Source organism: Sciurus vulgaris (genome assembly GCF_902686455.1).
Source record: "Sciurus vulgaris genome assembly, chromosome: 18".
NCBI lineage: Eukaryota > Metazoa > Chordata > Mammalia > Rodentia > Sciuridae > Sciurus > Sciurus vulgaris.
Genome location: NC_136479.1, coordinates 503,899 through 519,908, shown reverse-complemented (window position 1 = coordinate 519,908; position 16,010 = coordinate 503,899). Strand labels below are relative to the sequence as shown.

General features: G+C 47.8%; 1 protein-coding gene across 2 annotated transcripts in view; it reads right to left on the bottom strand.

Annotated features, from left to right (window-relative positions):
* RAB40C (RAB40C, member RAS oncogene family) overlaps positions 1–16,010 on the bottom strand; it is a 62,005-nt gene that overhangs the window by 4,879 nt on the left and 41,116 nt on the right. For both annotated transcript variants that reach the window (XM_079121672.1, XM_079121673.1), the window contains exons 3-4: positions 3,720–3,780; positions 2,959–3,019 (exon numbers count right to left, since the gene is read on the bottom strand). In XM_079121672.1, the coding sequence (XP_078977798.1) occupies positions 2,959–3,019; positions 3,720–3,780 (122 nt within the window). The remainder of the gene's footprint in view (positions 1–2,958; positions 3,020–3,719; positions 3,781–16,010) is intronic.

Genomic DNA, 16,010 nt, shown 5'->3' with positions numbered 1-16,010 from the left:
AATCCCAGCCCACTCCTGTGTCCCAAAGAGCCAGAACAAGAGGAAAACAGATTATTTCACTACCTTTTGCCTTTTTAGCAATGACTGTAATCTAAGCTTTTTTAAAAACTAATTAGTATTCTCGGGCTTAGGTACATGCAGGTGTGCTCTCCTCCAGTCCCCTGAAGGTCCCCGTACCTCCTGGCTCACTGCTCACACACAGGGTGTGTCCTCCAGGAGCTCAGACCCACCTCCCTGACAGGAGCCCTTCGCAGCAGCAGACGCTGCCTTTGGAACAACCTGCTGCAAAGACCCTCAGAGTGCCCCTGCTCTCAATCAGCCTGCCTCCACGATAGACTCCTGGAAGTGGGACAGTTGGGGCCAAGTAGGGGTGCCTTCTGTTGTGACTCTAGCCCACATGCCAGAAACACACAGGCAGGAGGTACAGCTATGCTGATAAGCTTCTGACAAATACATGGACCTACATAATCACCACTCCAATTGAGATGGAGAGGTACCTTGGTTAAAAACAAAACTTAGCCAGGTGTGACCTGTAGTAGCACAACTCAAGAGGCTGGGGCAGGAGGACCTCTTGAGCCCCGGAGTTTGAGGCCAGCCTGGAAAACAGAGCCAGATTTTATTTTAAAAAAAAAAAAAAAAAAAAAGATTAGTATTTGGCAGGCTGGAGGGTGGGGTGAAGCTTGGGTAGAGCCCTTGCCTGGCATGCGTAAGGCCCTGGGTTCAACCTCCATCACCACAAAACAAATAAACAAAAGCCAAAGTGAAACCCTCCTGCCTGTTTCCCCAGCGCCAGGCTCTTCCCAGAAGTCACAGATGCATCAAGAGCAGGGAACAAGTGCCACACTGTACTCCAACACATGCCACCCACAGCCAGGTGCCAAGTGGCGCTGTCCTCAGCAGTCATGTTGCATTGCTTTCCATATGAAGCCCTCTTCTACCTTGAGGAACCCATCACTACCACACCAGCTGGTTCTAAGCCAGCTCCCTGAGCCCTCAACAGAACAGGACAGCTCCTCTCACTGGCACAGCCAGGCCCACCTGCCCCTGCCCCAGTATCTCACGCCAGGGTGACCAGCTTACTCCCCAAGTGGGTAGCACCAACCTGTGGGGCCTCGAGAAGCCACCTCTGACCTCAACCACAGAAAAGATGTGCACTTGGCCCAGAGGTACCAGCGAGAACAGCCTGTGGCTCCTTGGTGAAAAGTGAAGGGATTTTGTAGGAGCCACAAGACAGTGCTGTACATGATAGGTAACAAAGAGGACAGTGGCCAGGGGCCTCTGTTGGTGCCATCCTCAAGACCCAGGCCCGGAGGGACCCACAAGGCCTCTCTGGCCTACGAGAGAGTAGGAGAATGACATCACTTGATCTGGAAGGATGGTGCATGCCATCAGGGACTGCACACAGAAACACTGCTGCACTGACTCAAGAGACCCCATCACCTCACTGCTGTTCCCCAAGCAGGACACACAGGAGGACAGGGCAGTGCCAGGGCAGGCTCAGGGCTGCTCCTGGGGCAAGCCACCAGGAAGCCCCTGGCACTCCCCACCTGAGTCCTAGATGTGCACTCAGGGTTTGCCATCACTCCTTAGCCAGGATACAGTACCTGAGAACTCCCAGAAGTAACAGAGCAAACCCAAACCCACCCACTGTCCTGTGCACTTTGGAAAGAACTCAGAAAGGATGATACATGCTCTGCTTCCCAGAGGCAGAGCTCAGTAGGCCCTTTCTCAGTTCCCACACACCGAGCTACCGGGGTCTGTTCCTTGTTATGCCCCTGCCATGGCTGTAGAGTGGAACACCACAGGTGAGCCCCGCCAGGCTTATTCCAACTGCCTTTTCATGACGTCCCAGTAACTCTTTATGCCCCACCCAAGGTAACTGTTCCCTTCACTGTACAGTTCTATTGCAAAATTATACGTGTTTATTGTAGAAAAACTAGGAAATGCTGACAAACAAATGGAAAACAATAATTTTTTTTTTTGGTACTGGGGATTGAACCTAGAGGTACTCTACCATTGAGCCACATCCCCAGTCCTTCTTTTTTGAGAGAGAGTCTTACTAAGTTGCTCAGGCTGGTCTTGAACTTGTGATCTTCCTGTCTCAGTCTCCTAAATCTGTAGGATTATAGGCGTGTGCCACTATGCCAGATTTTATTATTATTATTATTTTTTTTGCAGTACTAGGGATTGAACCCAGGGCCTTGCACATAGTAGGCAAGCACTTTACCACTGAGCCACAACCTCAACCCCGAATAAAATATTTTTAAAAATACATGTAAAAGCTGGGCACAATAGCGCATGCCTGTAATCCCAGTGGCTTGGGAGTTTGAGAAGGAGGATTACAAGATCAAGGTCAGCCTCAGCAATCTAGCAAGGCCCTAAGAAACTTAGTGAGACCCTGTCTCAAAATAAACAAAAAGGGGTAGGAATGTAGCTCAGTGGTAAAGTACTCTGGGTTAAATTTTTTAAAAATGTAAAAGATGTATAGTGTTTTTTTTTCCCCCAATGTTACCCAGGGTGGCCTCCAACTCTCCAACACATGGCCTCCAGCCTCAGCCTCCAGAGTAGCTGGGATTACAGGTGCATGCCATCACACTCAGCTAATGTATTTCAACAGCTCAGGGAGGGTGCTGTGGCAGTTGTGCTATGCTCAGAGCACATTCCATGGCACCAGGCAGATGTCACTGGCCACAGCTTGAGGACAGCAATGTGCTGTAAAGGGACACTGACAGCAGGTGCACTGAACACAGTTGAACATTGTGGGGAGTCTCCCAAGCTCCGACAGGCCATAGGAGGACGCATTCTCCAGAGACAGGCCATCCGGGAAAGCCTGATGTTCATGTGTCAAAAACCTTAAAAAGGAATAATGTGCTTTGGACACTAGACAGGACAGCTGCCTAATCAGAAAGGGTCATAAGAAACCTCTGAAAAGCAGCAAGAGAGTGTTACTGGTCTTACCTGTGCGCCCCTGGAGTAGGACCTGAAGATGGTGCAGAACCGGCCCTGGCCCGAAGTGTCCCTGAAACACACAGGGAGATCAGAGGACCTGGGTGAGGGACTCATGTCCTCTGCTCTGGCTCAGCAGCTTACTCTGGATGTCCTAGAGAGGTCAAGCGAGGGGAGCCAGAGCAGGCGCAGATGGGGTGTGCCAGTAAGGTGCCAACTGTGCACCAGTGAGTGATACCACGCAGGCAGACAACAGAGAGGGCAGTTCCTGTCCACCTGCTCAATGAATCCCACACAGGTCTGGGGACTGGAGAACCCCAGACCTGTGAAACTGATGCTGCAGACTTTGAAGTTCTGGGAGATGTTCTTCTTCTTTTTATTTTTTTTTTTAAATATTTTTTTAGTTGTTAATGGACCTTTATTTTATTTACTTATATGTGACGCTGAAAATGGAATCCAGTGCCTCATACATGCTAGACAAGCGCTCTACCACTGAGCCACAACCCCAGCCCCTGGGATGTGTTATTTAATGTGCAGCCCAGGAAAAGGCCCAGAGGAGGCTGAGGCCACTGTGGAAACAAGTCTATTTGAGCACAGAGGGCATGGGCACTGTTAGGACAAACTGCCCCAGACCTCCTATTTCCCCTCGGAACAGAATCCACTCCCTGTGTGAGCAGGGTTTGTTTAAATGGCAAGTACAAGCGGGATGTGAAGAAGGTACCCTCCTGCTTTCTCCCACAGCTCCCCCGTCTCCACTAGACACCCCAACTCACCAGAGCTCCAGCTTGACACGCCGCCCGTCCAGCAGGATGGTGGTTGTCTTGTAGTCGATCCCTGTGAGGAAGCACAGGGGTGAGGCAACCATCAATGATCAGCCTCCCCAGAGCTCAGACTCCTCAACCAAGCCTGTGCTGCAAAGTAGAGAAAAGTTTCTCCCTGCAATCTGCTGGGGAACAGAGCAGGGGTACTCCCTATGGCCCCAGGCCAGCCCACCTGTACACAACAGTCACAGGACAAGGCAAGTGCTGAGATCAGGACAGGGCAATGGCTGCATGCTGGCCAACCAGCTCTCCAGGGGCTCTGAACCCAGCAGGCAAAAAGGACACGGCTCAATTCCACTCTGACCTACTACATGTGGGTTCTGAAGTTGCACTCTCAAAGGCCCACTGAGGCCCCAGGAACTGAAAACTGGAGCATTCTCAAGCGCGAGGTGATTTTGAAGATGTTGTTTCCTTCCCGTCCCCTTCCTTCCTTCCTCCCTCCCTTCCTTCTTTTTGTGTGTACAGTACACGAACCTACATCCCAGCACTTCTGATTTTGAGTCGGGACCTCTCTTGAGCTTGAGACCCTCTCCTGCCTCAGCCTCCCAAGTGTCTGTGAATACACCTGTGCACCACCACATCAGCTAAAGTGCCGTTTCTTTGGAGAGCTATCCAGAGGACCTACGCTTGCTATGTCTGGAGTTTTTTTTTTTTTTTTTTGTGGCACTGGGGATTGGGAACCCAGGGCCTTGTGCTTGTGAGGCAAGCACTCTACCAACTGAGCTATACCCCAGCCCTTGAGTTGTTTTTAAAAAATAAGTAAATAAATAAAAAATGACCTGATGTGTGAAAAGTCAGTACCAGAGAAGTCAATGGGAGCAGGTCACATAGACACTTAATATTCAGGCAACATGAGCCTGTCCACGGCTCTTGCCCGCAGTGCTCAGTCCCCATTCACACAAGTCTTGGGTGTATCACATAAGCCTTAAGTACAAGGAACTGAACCCAGGGTGCATTATCACTGAGCCACACCCCCAGCCTTTTTTATTTTGAGACAGGATCTCAGTAACTTGCTGGGCTAACCTCAAACTTGTGATCCTCCTGCCTCAGCCTCCCAAGTCACTGAGATTAGAGGCATGCACCACTGTGTTTGGCAGGTTCTCACTTTTTATAACTCTTGCTCCAAGAGGGTTGGGAATGGGCATTTTAAACATACGTCAGTCACTCTCAAACAAAGTTGTGTGTGTCTCTGTGTGTCTGTCTCTATATCTGTGTTCTGTGTCTCTGCATATCTCTACATCTGTGTGTGTTTCTGTTTTGTGGGTCTGCACATCTCTGTACATGTCTCTATATATCTCGGTGTGTCTCTGTGTGTCTGTTTTTCTGTGTGTGTCTCTGTATGTGTCTATGCATGACTGTGTGTGTGTGTGTGTGTGTGTGTGTGTGTGTGTGTGCGTGCGCGCGTGCACACCTGCCAGGCAGGCAGACCACATGGCACCCTCCTTAGGTGTCAGGAGCTCCTTTCAGGCATCTGTCAGCCTAGCAAACTAGTAACTGTACATCAAAACCTGGTTCTCAGGCATCAAGAGTATCACCAGAAGAAGCAGCTTTTTAGTCTGAATCCATCTCATTTACTGATTCTTGATTTTACTTCTTGCACTTTAGGGTCTTCTTAAGGAAGTCAGGTCCTATGATGAAGATTGAGCCTGCTTTTTTTCTTCTGTTAGGTGCAGGGTCTCTGTTCTAGTGCCTAAGTCTTTGGTTCACTCTGAGTTGAGTTTGGTGCAGGGTGAGAGATAGGGGTTTAATCTCATTCTGTTACATGTGGATTTCCAATTATCTCAGCACCATTTGTTGAATAGGCTATCTTTTCTCCAGCAAATGTTTTTAGCATCTTTGTCTATATGACATAACCGTATGCATGTGGTTTGTCTCTGTGTCTTCTATTTGGTACCATTGGTCTGCATGTCTGTTTTTGTGCCAATACGCAACGTTTTTGTTACTATGGCTGTGTAGTAAAGTTTAAGATCTGGTATTGTGATGCTTCCTGCTTCACTCTTCTTGCTAAAGGATTGCTTTGTATTCTGGTTCTCTTATTTTTCCAAATGAATTTCATGATTGCTCTTTTTAGTTCTATAAAGAATGTCATTGGGATTTTAATAGGAATTGCATTAAATCTGTATAACACTTTTGGTAGTATGGTCATTTTGACAATATTAATTCTGCCTATCCAGGAGCATGGGAGGTCTTTCCATTTTCTAAGGTCTTCTTCACTTTCTTTCTTTAGTGTTATTTAGTTTTCCTTGTAGAGGTTTTTCACCTCTTTTGTTAGACTGATTCCCAAGTATTTTATTTTTATTTATTGCAGGGCGGGGGGGTGGTACTGGGGATTGAACTCAGGGGCACTTGACCACTGAGCCACATCCCCAGCCCTATTTTGTATTTTATTTAAGACAGGGTCTCATGAGTTGCTTAGCACCTTGCTTTTGCTGAGGCTGGCTTTGAACTCGTGATGCTCCTGTCTTAGCCTCCCGAGCCGCTGGGATTACAGGCGTGTGCCACTGTGCCTGGCTTCAGGCTGTTGTGAATGGGGTAGTTTTCCAAATTTCTCTTTCAGTAGATTCATCACTGATGTATAAGAATGCATTTGATTTATGAGTGTTGATTTTATATCCTACTACTTTGCTGAATTCATTTATAAGTTCTAGAAGCTTTCTGGTGGAATTTTTTTGATCTTCTAAATATAAAATCATGCCATCAGCAAATAGTGATAATTTGAGTTCTTCTTTTCCTATTCATATTGATTTAATTTCCCTCTCCTGTCTAATTGCTCTGGCTAGAGTTTCAAGGATGATGTTGAATAGAAGTGGTGAAAGAAGGGCATCCTTGTCTTGCTCCAGTTTTTAGAGGGAATGCTTCTTCTCAGCAAAGGAAACAATCAATAACATGAAGAGAGAGCCTACAGAATGGGAGAAAATCTTTACCACATGCACCTCAGATAGATCACTAATCTCCAGGATATATAAAGAACTCAAAAAACTTAACACCAAAAAAAAAAAAAAAAAAAAAAAAAAAAACCAAATAACCCAATTGATAAATGGGATAAGGAACTGAACAGACACTTCACAGAAGAAATACAATTAATCAACAAACATGAAAAATGTTTGACATCTCTAGCAATTAGAGAAAAGCAAATCAAAACTACTCTAAAATTTCAACCCACTCCAGCCAGAAAGGCAATTATCAAGAATTCAAGCAACAATAAATGTTGGTGAGGATGTGGGGAAAAAGGTACACTCATACATTGCTGGTGAGACTGCAAATTGGTGTAACCATTATGGAAAGTGATATGGAGATTCTTCTTATCTTGGAATGGAACCACCCTAGTTTTAAGTCCTTTGGATAATCTGACCCAGCTATCCCACTTCTCGATTTATATCCAAAGGACTTAAAATTAGCATATTTCAGTGTTGGAGCCAGATCAGTGTTATAGCAGCTCAAGTCACCATAGCTAAACCATGGAACCAACCTAGTTGTCCTTCATTAGATGAATGGATAAAAAAAAAAAAAAAAATGTGGTACATACACACAATGGACTATCACTAGACCTTAAAGAAGAATGAAATTATGGCATTTGCCAGTAAATGGAGGAACTGAAGAATATCATGCTGAGCAAAATAAGCCAATTCCCCAAAACCAAAGACCAAGCGTTTTCTCTGATATGTGGATGCTAATTCACAATGGGGGTGGTGGCTAGGGAAAAACAGAATTACTTGAGGTAGAAGGAAGTGAAGGGAGGGGAGAGGGTATGGGGGTAGGAAGGACAATAGAATCAATCAGACATTATCACCTATGTATATATATGACTACACGACTTGTGTGATTCTACATCATGTACAACCAGAAGAATAAGAAATGATACGCCATTTATGTATGATGTGTCATAGTGCATTGTACTGTCATGCATAACTAATTAGAACAAATTTTTTAAAAAAGGGTATCAGCAGAAAGAAAAATGGAGCCCACAGAATGAAAGAAAATATTCATAAATCATGTATTTTGTTAAGAATTGAGAGTTCTATAAATAACATCTTCAACTCAACCTGATTATAAATGGGCAAAGGCTTCAATAGACACTTCCCCAAAGAAGATACATTAATGGCCAACAAGCACAAGAAACCAGGATGAGACAGTAGAATGAATCAGACATAGCTTTCCTATGTTCATATATGAATACACGACCAGTGTAACTCCATATCATGTACAACCACAAGATGGAAAGCTAAGCCCCATGTATATATGATATGTCAAAATACATTCTACCGTCATGTGCAACAATAAAAAACAGCAAAAAAAACCCAAAAAACAAAACCCATGCTGAATACCGTCTGTCAAAAGGAAAAGTGAATCAGAACCATGATGCTCCTCCATTACTAGAGGGTGGCAAGGTTCAAAAACAGATGTATGTCTGCAATCCCAGCAGCTTGGGAGTCTGAGGCAGGCAGATCATGAGTTCAAGGCCAGCCTCAGCAACTTAGCAAGACCCTGTCTCAAAACAAAAAATAAAAAGAGTTGGGATGTGGTTCAGTGGTTAAACACCCTTAAATCCCCAGTATCAAACAAAAAAAGAAAAAGAAAGAAACAGATGGCCAATGTGGCAAGGGTATGGAGAATAGGGTCTTCCACACACCAGGGACTGCAGTACAACTGCTGACAGAGCAAGGATGCACATGCCACTGTGCCCCAACACAACTGAGACATTAGATCTCTCAGGCATCCACACCAAGAAAAGTGAGAGCACCCTCAGGGAAATATCTGCCCAGGTCTGGTCAAAGTCCTCTTGCACCCCTTTCTCCCCAACATTCCCTCTGCTTTTCTGGTGGAAACTTCTGGAATTCTGTCCTACAGGAAGCTCAGTGCCGGCAGCTGCAGTGCCAGAGGCCCATCAGGGACAGCATTGCAAACAGTTGATTTTGAGGTGCCTCCCTGAGACCAGAGTTACCACCTGTCCCCCCAGGAAAGATGCTGCCCTGCTGCCAAGTCACCCCTAGAGGGTGCTGTGGCTTCATGTCTGGCCAGAGAGCCAAGGTTGCTGCAGGAGAGCTCTGGGCACCCAGGAAAGGACGAGGAAGAGACCACACTTGTCCCAAGAGACCCGTGGTACAAAGAGCTGTGTGGATGCCTCACCTATCACCACTACTGGAAATAAAGACCTGAGCTGGGCTCTTTGGGAACCTGATGCATTTACCAGTCTCACAGCAGGCAGAGGATGGAGGGATCCCAGCCCCTTGAGGGTCTGGGACAGTTCTTCTGGGACAGAGATCCTGTGGCCTGGGGATCAGGTCCCAGCACTTAGAAGCGGGCTACTGAAGAGGAAGGGAGTGCCTGCTCCCTGGCCACCTGTCTGCAGCACATACACCCAACGGTCCTACACTCTCAGGCAACACGGCACTCAGTAAACACTGGTGAGGAATGATCTAGACTCATAACAGGTCACTGTTGGAAATGGATGAGACTCCCCAGTGGCCGCTCCTCTGAGCATAGTCTACCAAGGGCCTCATCACTGGCAACCCAAGGCCACCAGGTCCCAGGATGCAGCTCCAGAGCAAGTGTGGATCCCAAGGGAAGGGTACGCACAGTCTCAAGGGCACAGGAAGGCCAGGTGGCATGGACCCAGCAGGATCTTCACTAAGGTAAAAGGGCAACAGGTCCAAAGCAGACAGCAGGGTCCAGCTGGGACTGGTTCATGAACCAGCTGAGACTAGGGCAGATTCCTGGATCAGCACTTTTACTTGGGAAATTTGGTCATGGATATCAAAAAATATCAAGTACGTTCTTCAAGCTTGGTTTGTCCTCTCCCCTCCACCTCCCACACCCATACCAATTACAAAGAGTGGCCTTCCCTTGGAAATACAGCATCTCCCTGTCATAGAACTGGGTTGTAGGCCAGGAGGGATAAACCAGCCTTGACAACTCAATCACCCTTCAACACCCCATCAATTTTTAAATGTTCAGTTCCTTTTTGAAAAATGATGGTGTGGCCAGGCATGGTGAGGCACACCTGTAATCCCAGCAACTTGGGAGGCTGAGGCAGGAGGATCACAAATTCAAGGCCAGCCTGGGCAATTTAGCAAGACTTTGTCTCAAAATAAAATCAAAAGGGCTCGGATGTACCTCAGAGGTAGAACACCCCTGGATTCCATCCCCAGTACTCACATTAAAAAAACCCTCAAAAACAAAAAAGGCGAGGCTGGGATTGTAACCTAGGGGTAGAGCATGTGCTCAGCATGCATGAGGCCCTGGGTTCAATCCCTAGCACTAAAAATAAAAATAAAAACAGGTATAGATTGAATAGATGAATAGATCAGGAGTTCTATTCCAGGCCTGGTGGCAGGTGCCTATGGTCCCAGCACTAGAGAGGCTGAGGTGGAAGTCCAGGAGCACACAACCAATCTGGGCAACAGCGTCAAACCCATTCCAAAACAAAAAAGTTAAAACTTGCACAACATGGCACAACCAGTCAGAACAAAACTTGGCTATAGAAGCCAGCCCAGATCCGTGGGCAACTCATGATGACCAGGCGAGCCCTGCACCAGTGTTATGTGCACCGGATACACATACAGGATAAGTTGCATGGATGTCCACATCTCTGGGTCTCTGTGACTCAGGGACCAGCAGTAGGTGACCAGAGGCAGGTGGCTTTGCCATCAGCTCTCACCAGCCCTTCCCTTCTTTACAAAGCCCAGGAAGACAGGCTAGTTCTCCTCACTCTGAAAGCATCTTTTTTCAACCCTGTAGAACCTAACGTCAGCTTCCCCTAGTCCTATCTCCAGCTTGCCAAGTGAAGGCTCACAGCTACGGAAGGAATCAGGGTCTCCTGACCTTCCATCAAACACCTGGCCTTTCCTACCAGCAGCACCAGGCACTTTTAGTGTCTCAGTCTTTGGTCTGCAGTATTTTCAATGCTCACTGCATGCCCCTGAGGGGACAGTGCATTGGTGGCCACAGGAAGTCCAGTAGGAAAGGCAGAACCCAGAGGGCTAATGAAAGTCCACTTAGCAGGGCTATGCCAGGACAACCAGGAAGGGAGCCCTTGGCCAGGGAGGGTGGGGGGCACAGAGGATGGAAGAGCACAGCTGCTGGAGGCAGAACAAAGACTTGCAACAAGGTGTGGAGCCCGGGTGCCAGGACTATGGTGGGCTGTGGTGGGCACAGGCCAGCAGACCTGCTGGGGCTCCAGGAAAAGCCAAAAGCAGCAGGATTCTGGATGTCACCCACACAGAGGTCCATGCATGCTAGCATTCTCTCTTGTGCCACTTTTTTGTCCTTCTGCCTGAAAATCATTTTATTTTTAAGGAGATCAGATAATATACCATTCAGTTAAAAAGTTAAGGCCCCTGAGAGGGGGCCTCCAGCTGGTCTGTGCTAAGGGCTCACGCAGTACCAGGGGCTCTGGCCACTAGGGCCGGTCAAGATCCCTCAATGCCACCTGCTGGATCTGCAGACCTCATCACCAGTTCGGCTCCACCCCAGTGGCCCTCTAGCTCACCTGATCCTGGTGAGGCGTTGCCTCTTGGCAGACCTGCACCAGCACATACATTTACAGGACTCCATAAACACCATCACCACAAGACGGCGGACAAGAAACTGACGCAGAGAAGTGGGAACACCGCCTCACTCCTGAGAACGAGGTCATCAGCCAAAGTTCCTGGCTCTATCTACCACATGGCTGCAACCTCCTTGTCCAAAATTACATGAGCCTAAATCCTGAAAAGTTATTCCCAAGCCCTGCCAGGGCTTGGTGACTCCCAGAGAGGCCATCTGATCTTCCATCCTCCACCAGGGCCTTTTTCTTAACAGCTCTTAGGACAACCTCTGCCTAGTGCTCTATGCAGTCTCCTACACCTCTGGTGCTGGGTGACCCTGCATGCTCATATTCATCAGTTTAACCCTCCACATGCCCAGCTGCTGTCCATCATCTTGACCTGTGCTGGCCAGAACGACCTCTGGGATAACTGCCTGGGTGTATCTGATCTTTCCCCTCTGTCTTTTTGTTCTGTTTTCAACTGTTTTTATAGCCCTTCTACGATGGTTTTAAATATTTCTGCTGATTTGCAACTTCCAGAAGCTCTGTGGAGTCTGGGGGTCCTCCTGACAGCATTCTTGTTCCTCTTCTTGAAGGCAGTCACTCTAGCACACTAGTGATGAGATGTGCTCTCAAAGGTCCTTTTGTCTCTCTGCTTTAGTCTGTCCTCACATTTTGGTGACCTTGGCTGTCCCTTCACCCCTCAGGAGTGACCCTGAGAAGCTGTGGGAAGCTCTGTGGCTCTGGCTTGGGAACTGGATGCTCACAGGAGAACTGCTGGGGCTCTCTTGACTAACCTCTCTTAACTAATGGTTGTGCAGTGAAGACTCCTGCCATGAGCTCTTGCCCACCAGTGCTGGGGTGGGGTGCAGGGCCTCTGTTCAGAACTGACATGGGCTCAGGCTGCTTCTAGCTCCGTGCTTTCCCCACCCTCACCATCCCTGGTAGTGTCTGGCATCCATGGCTCACGTGTCCCCTGCCCGCTTCCCACACCTGCCCTGAGCAGCCCATCTCCATGCTGAGTACAGGAGGTTCTGTGCAGCCGTCACTCATCCACGGCTGCACACCCTGTTTCCCAACCTTTCTTACCTTATAGACTTCTGTATTTTAAAAATGTCTTTCCTGTCACTTAAGGGGGTTTTTGAAGGAGTGGCAATTCACTACACACAAGAGTCTTAAATTTCTACTATATACCAGCACCATTCTGGAAGCTGATGGTAATCAAGACTGATTATTGCCCAGACCATGAGCTACAGCAAGGGCTCCTGTGGGAGCTGCATACCCCAAGGGGGTGTCTGGAATCTGTGGAATAGCTTTTGGCTGTCACAAGATCAGGAGGCATGGGTAAGAGACACCAGCTGAACCACCATGTATATGACTGTTCTGTACCATGAGGAACTGTCCTGAGACACACAAATGTGCAGACACTTAGTCAAGTTTTCATACAGGGAGAGCCTGTGCCCAGGGTCTAGTGAGACCTGACTCTGTCCTATGCTGACACTGTGTTTCCCAGGGAATGCCACTGCTACATAGTCATGAGAGAATGAATCTTGCTCAGGATTTTGCCAAGAGCTGCTCACTATTCTAGGGAAAGAAAATTCCATGTAACATGGCACCAGATGTACTTTGCCTGCCCCCTTCTCACACTTGATACAAACGATTCCATCACAAATTGTATCCCTTTTCTTTCTGCTCTGCATTACAGATGTGTGTGTACATAGGCAAGTTCAGTTGTGCATGTTAACAGAATTATGCTGTCTGCATTCTGCTGCAGGACAATGAAGGGGAGGATGTGAGCCACTGTCTAGGAAGGGCCCTGGGCCTGGGCTAGGGTCACATACAGGGGACATGAAGCTGGTGCCCAGGCCTCCCAGGCCTCCCTACTCTGCCAGTCCCCATGTGCAGCCCTTTGGGAGTGATTGAGGACAAGCAACAGAAAGGTGAGGGGCAAGCACACGGCAGCTCTGGGGCTACTCCTGGAGAAGCCTGAGGGAGGCCAGGTGGGCAGGAGCATCGAAATCACCAGGCTGTTGACCCAGTTGCTCTTTGAAGGAATACTTCATAATACCAACCAGAAGGGCAATGGAGGAATAGTCAAAAAAAAGATAAATGAAGTGCCAATTTTCTCTTGAATGTGACTGTTTTCAATGGCAATTTGGAGAGCTGAATAGCATGTACACTCCTGCTCATGGAGCCCTGTTTTCTCAAGAGCTGTATGCACAGTTCCTGGAGAAGCACAGGAGGAAGGATGGTTTGGGGCCCGTGAGGGCCACTGGAGTGACAATCTGCTGCAGGCAGCCTCTTTCCTGCAGAACATGGTGAATAACTGGCACAGTCTTTCTGCCAGGAACTGTCTGACAGACCCAGAACAAGGCACAGAGCACACCTTCCACCTCCACTTGCCTTTCTTCAGAGGGCTCCACTGATGCCAGCAGGTCTGTGAGAATCGAGACAGTACACACCAAGAGAATCACAAAGTACTCAGGAGAGGAATAACAAACCTATAAAAAAGGAGAACTGAAAACTCTCAGAGGTCAGCTTAGTTCTGATCTGCTCAATCAGTTTTACTCTGGGTATATAAATCAATTAATTAGAACAGACATCTGTCCACTATGCACAAGCTGGCTGGCTGCTCCAACCTCATGACACTGTAGAGCCAGACTCAGCATAGACCCACCTGCACCCAGCAGGCAAGGAATGAGTCCTCTGAACACTGAACTCACGTATGCTGCCTTGTTCTGCCTGAGGTTCAAGTCTTCATGGAAGAAATGGCAACAATAAACGTGTAATTATTCCTCGATTTTCCAACATAATTAAAAGTCACAGAAGGTTTTTTAAAATTTGTGACAATAAACAGAAAATGGTTAATTTAAAAAAAAAAAAAAAAAAAAAAAACTTAAGGAGAAAAGGGGGTACATTTCAGTCAAGCACCAGAAACTAGAATGCTAGTGTCCAGGGGAAAGGTAACATTTTCATCCCCAACAGGTTTCTCCTGTTGTACAGCTCTCGTCTCCTGAGAAGGGCAGAAGCCTCCCCTGGGCAGGTGTGGGCCAAACACCTCACCCTTGTGGTGAGGCAAGTGAGGACAGGTGGGTCACATGGAAGGTCACCCCAAGCCACTTGTTGGAGCCTGTATGCAGGTCTCTGCTTACCAAAAAGCAGAGCCCACAATGGGCTGCAGTGTATACTAGTGGATTCCAACACGATGTCCAAAGCAGTTGCCCCAAGAGAGGTGGCTGCTGTTCCTTGGTGCGTTGTTTCTTAAGGAAGAAAAGTAGTTATGACCAAATGTCCAGAGATAGACAAAGAGCACAAGAGGAATATCTGGGTCCTCTAGCAATAAGAATAAGTCTTTCACGAATGGTGGTATGGAGCGTAGCAGGCTCATATGCCAGCTCAGGTCCCTCTGAGGTCAGGCACACACAATCCTCCTCTAAAGGTTTGCCAGGGCCAGCCTTCATGCTGCACTTATAAGGTGAGGCTCAGAACAGGTCAGCACTTCCTCAGGTGGTCCTGGGACATGCAAACAGGCTCACCACTGGCTTCGGGGGGACCTCCACACAACCCCTCTGTCCTCATTTGCCTTACCCTGAGGGTGAGATGCTTTGTCCACACCTGCCCAGGAAGGATTCTGATCACCTCAGAAGAAAAGATACATGCTTGGAAAAGAAAAGAGCAGTCTGCAGGAGCCTACCAGTGGGCCTAGGTCTGGCTTCTGGGACTCAAACCCTGGAGGGTGAATGGGACCTGGGACTTGCTTCTGATCAACAGAATATGGATGCATGTCCCTTCCAAGACTGTTTCATGAGACTGGATTCCAGTTGGCTGGTTTTGTGAAGTAAGCCACCCTATGAAGATGCCAGGAACTGAGGGTGGCTGACAGCTAACTAGGAGCTGAGCCTAGAAGGCAACCTTCTCTAGTGGACCCTCAGATAAAATCCAGCCCTGGCCAACACCTCAGTGAGCACCTATGGGAGGAGCTGAGGCCCTGTGGGGCAAGTGTGACTCACAGAAATCATGAGCTAACCAACAGGCTGCAGCAAAATGCACTCAGACCATGTTAACACCTAACAGAAAGTACACACTCGCTCTCCTGACCCAGACTATAAAAATCTATTGAAACAAAGCAACAAAAAGAACCTTACAAGATGTCCTTTGAAAGGTGCTCAGTGTGCCCTTCTGGTGGCTGGTCCCAACATCGTCAGCAGTACTGGTGCTACAGAGGCCCAGTGGGAGAGATTCTTTGGTTGCCACTTCTGACACCAAGGATTTCCAGCTGGACATGGTGTTTTTGGTGCAGAAATTAAGAGATCCTTTTGTGTTGCTATGGTTTATATATGAGGTGTCCCCCAAAAGCTCATGTGTGAGATGACAATGTAAAAATTTTCAGAAATGCAGTGATCAGATTATAAATTGTACCATAATCACTGGATTTAACCCACTTGGAGGGTTAAGTGGGTGGTGAGTGCAGGCAGGTGGGGTGTGGCTGCAGGAGGTGGGTCACTGGGGGCACACTTTGGGTTCACATTCTGTCCCCGTGAGTGGAGCTCTCTGTTTCCTGACTACCACATACTGAGCTGCTTTTCTCCACCACAGTCTTCTGCCATGAAGCTCTGCCTCATCTCAGACCCAGAGCTATGGAGTTGGCCATCTATGGACTGAGACCTCTGAAACTGTGAGCCAAATACACTTTCTCCCCTCTATTTGTTCTTGTTGGG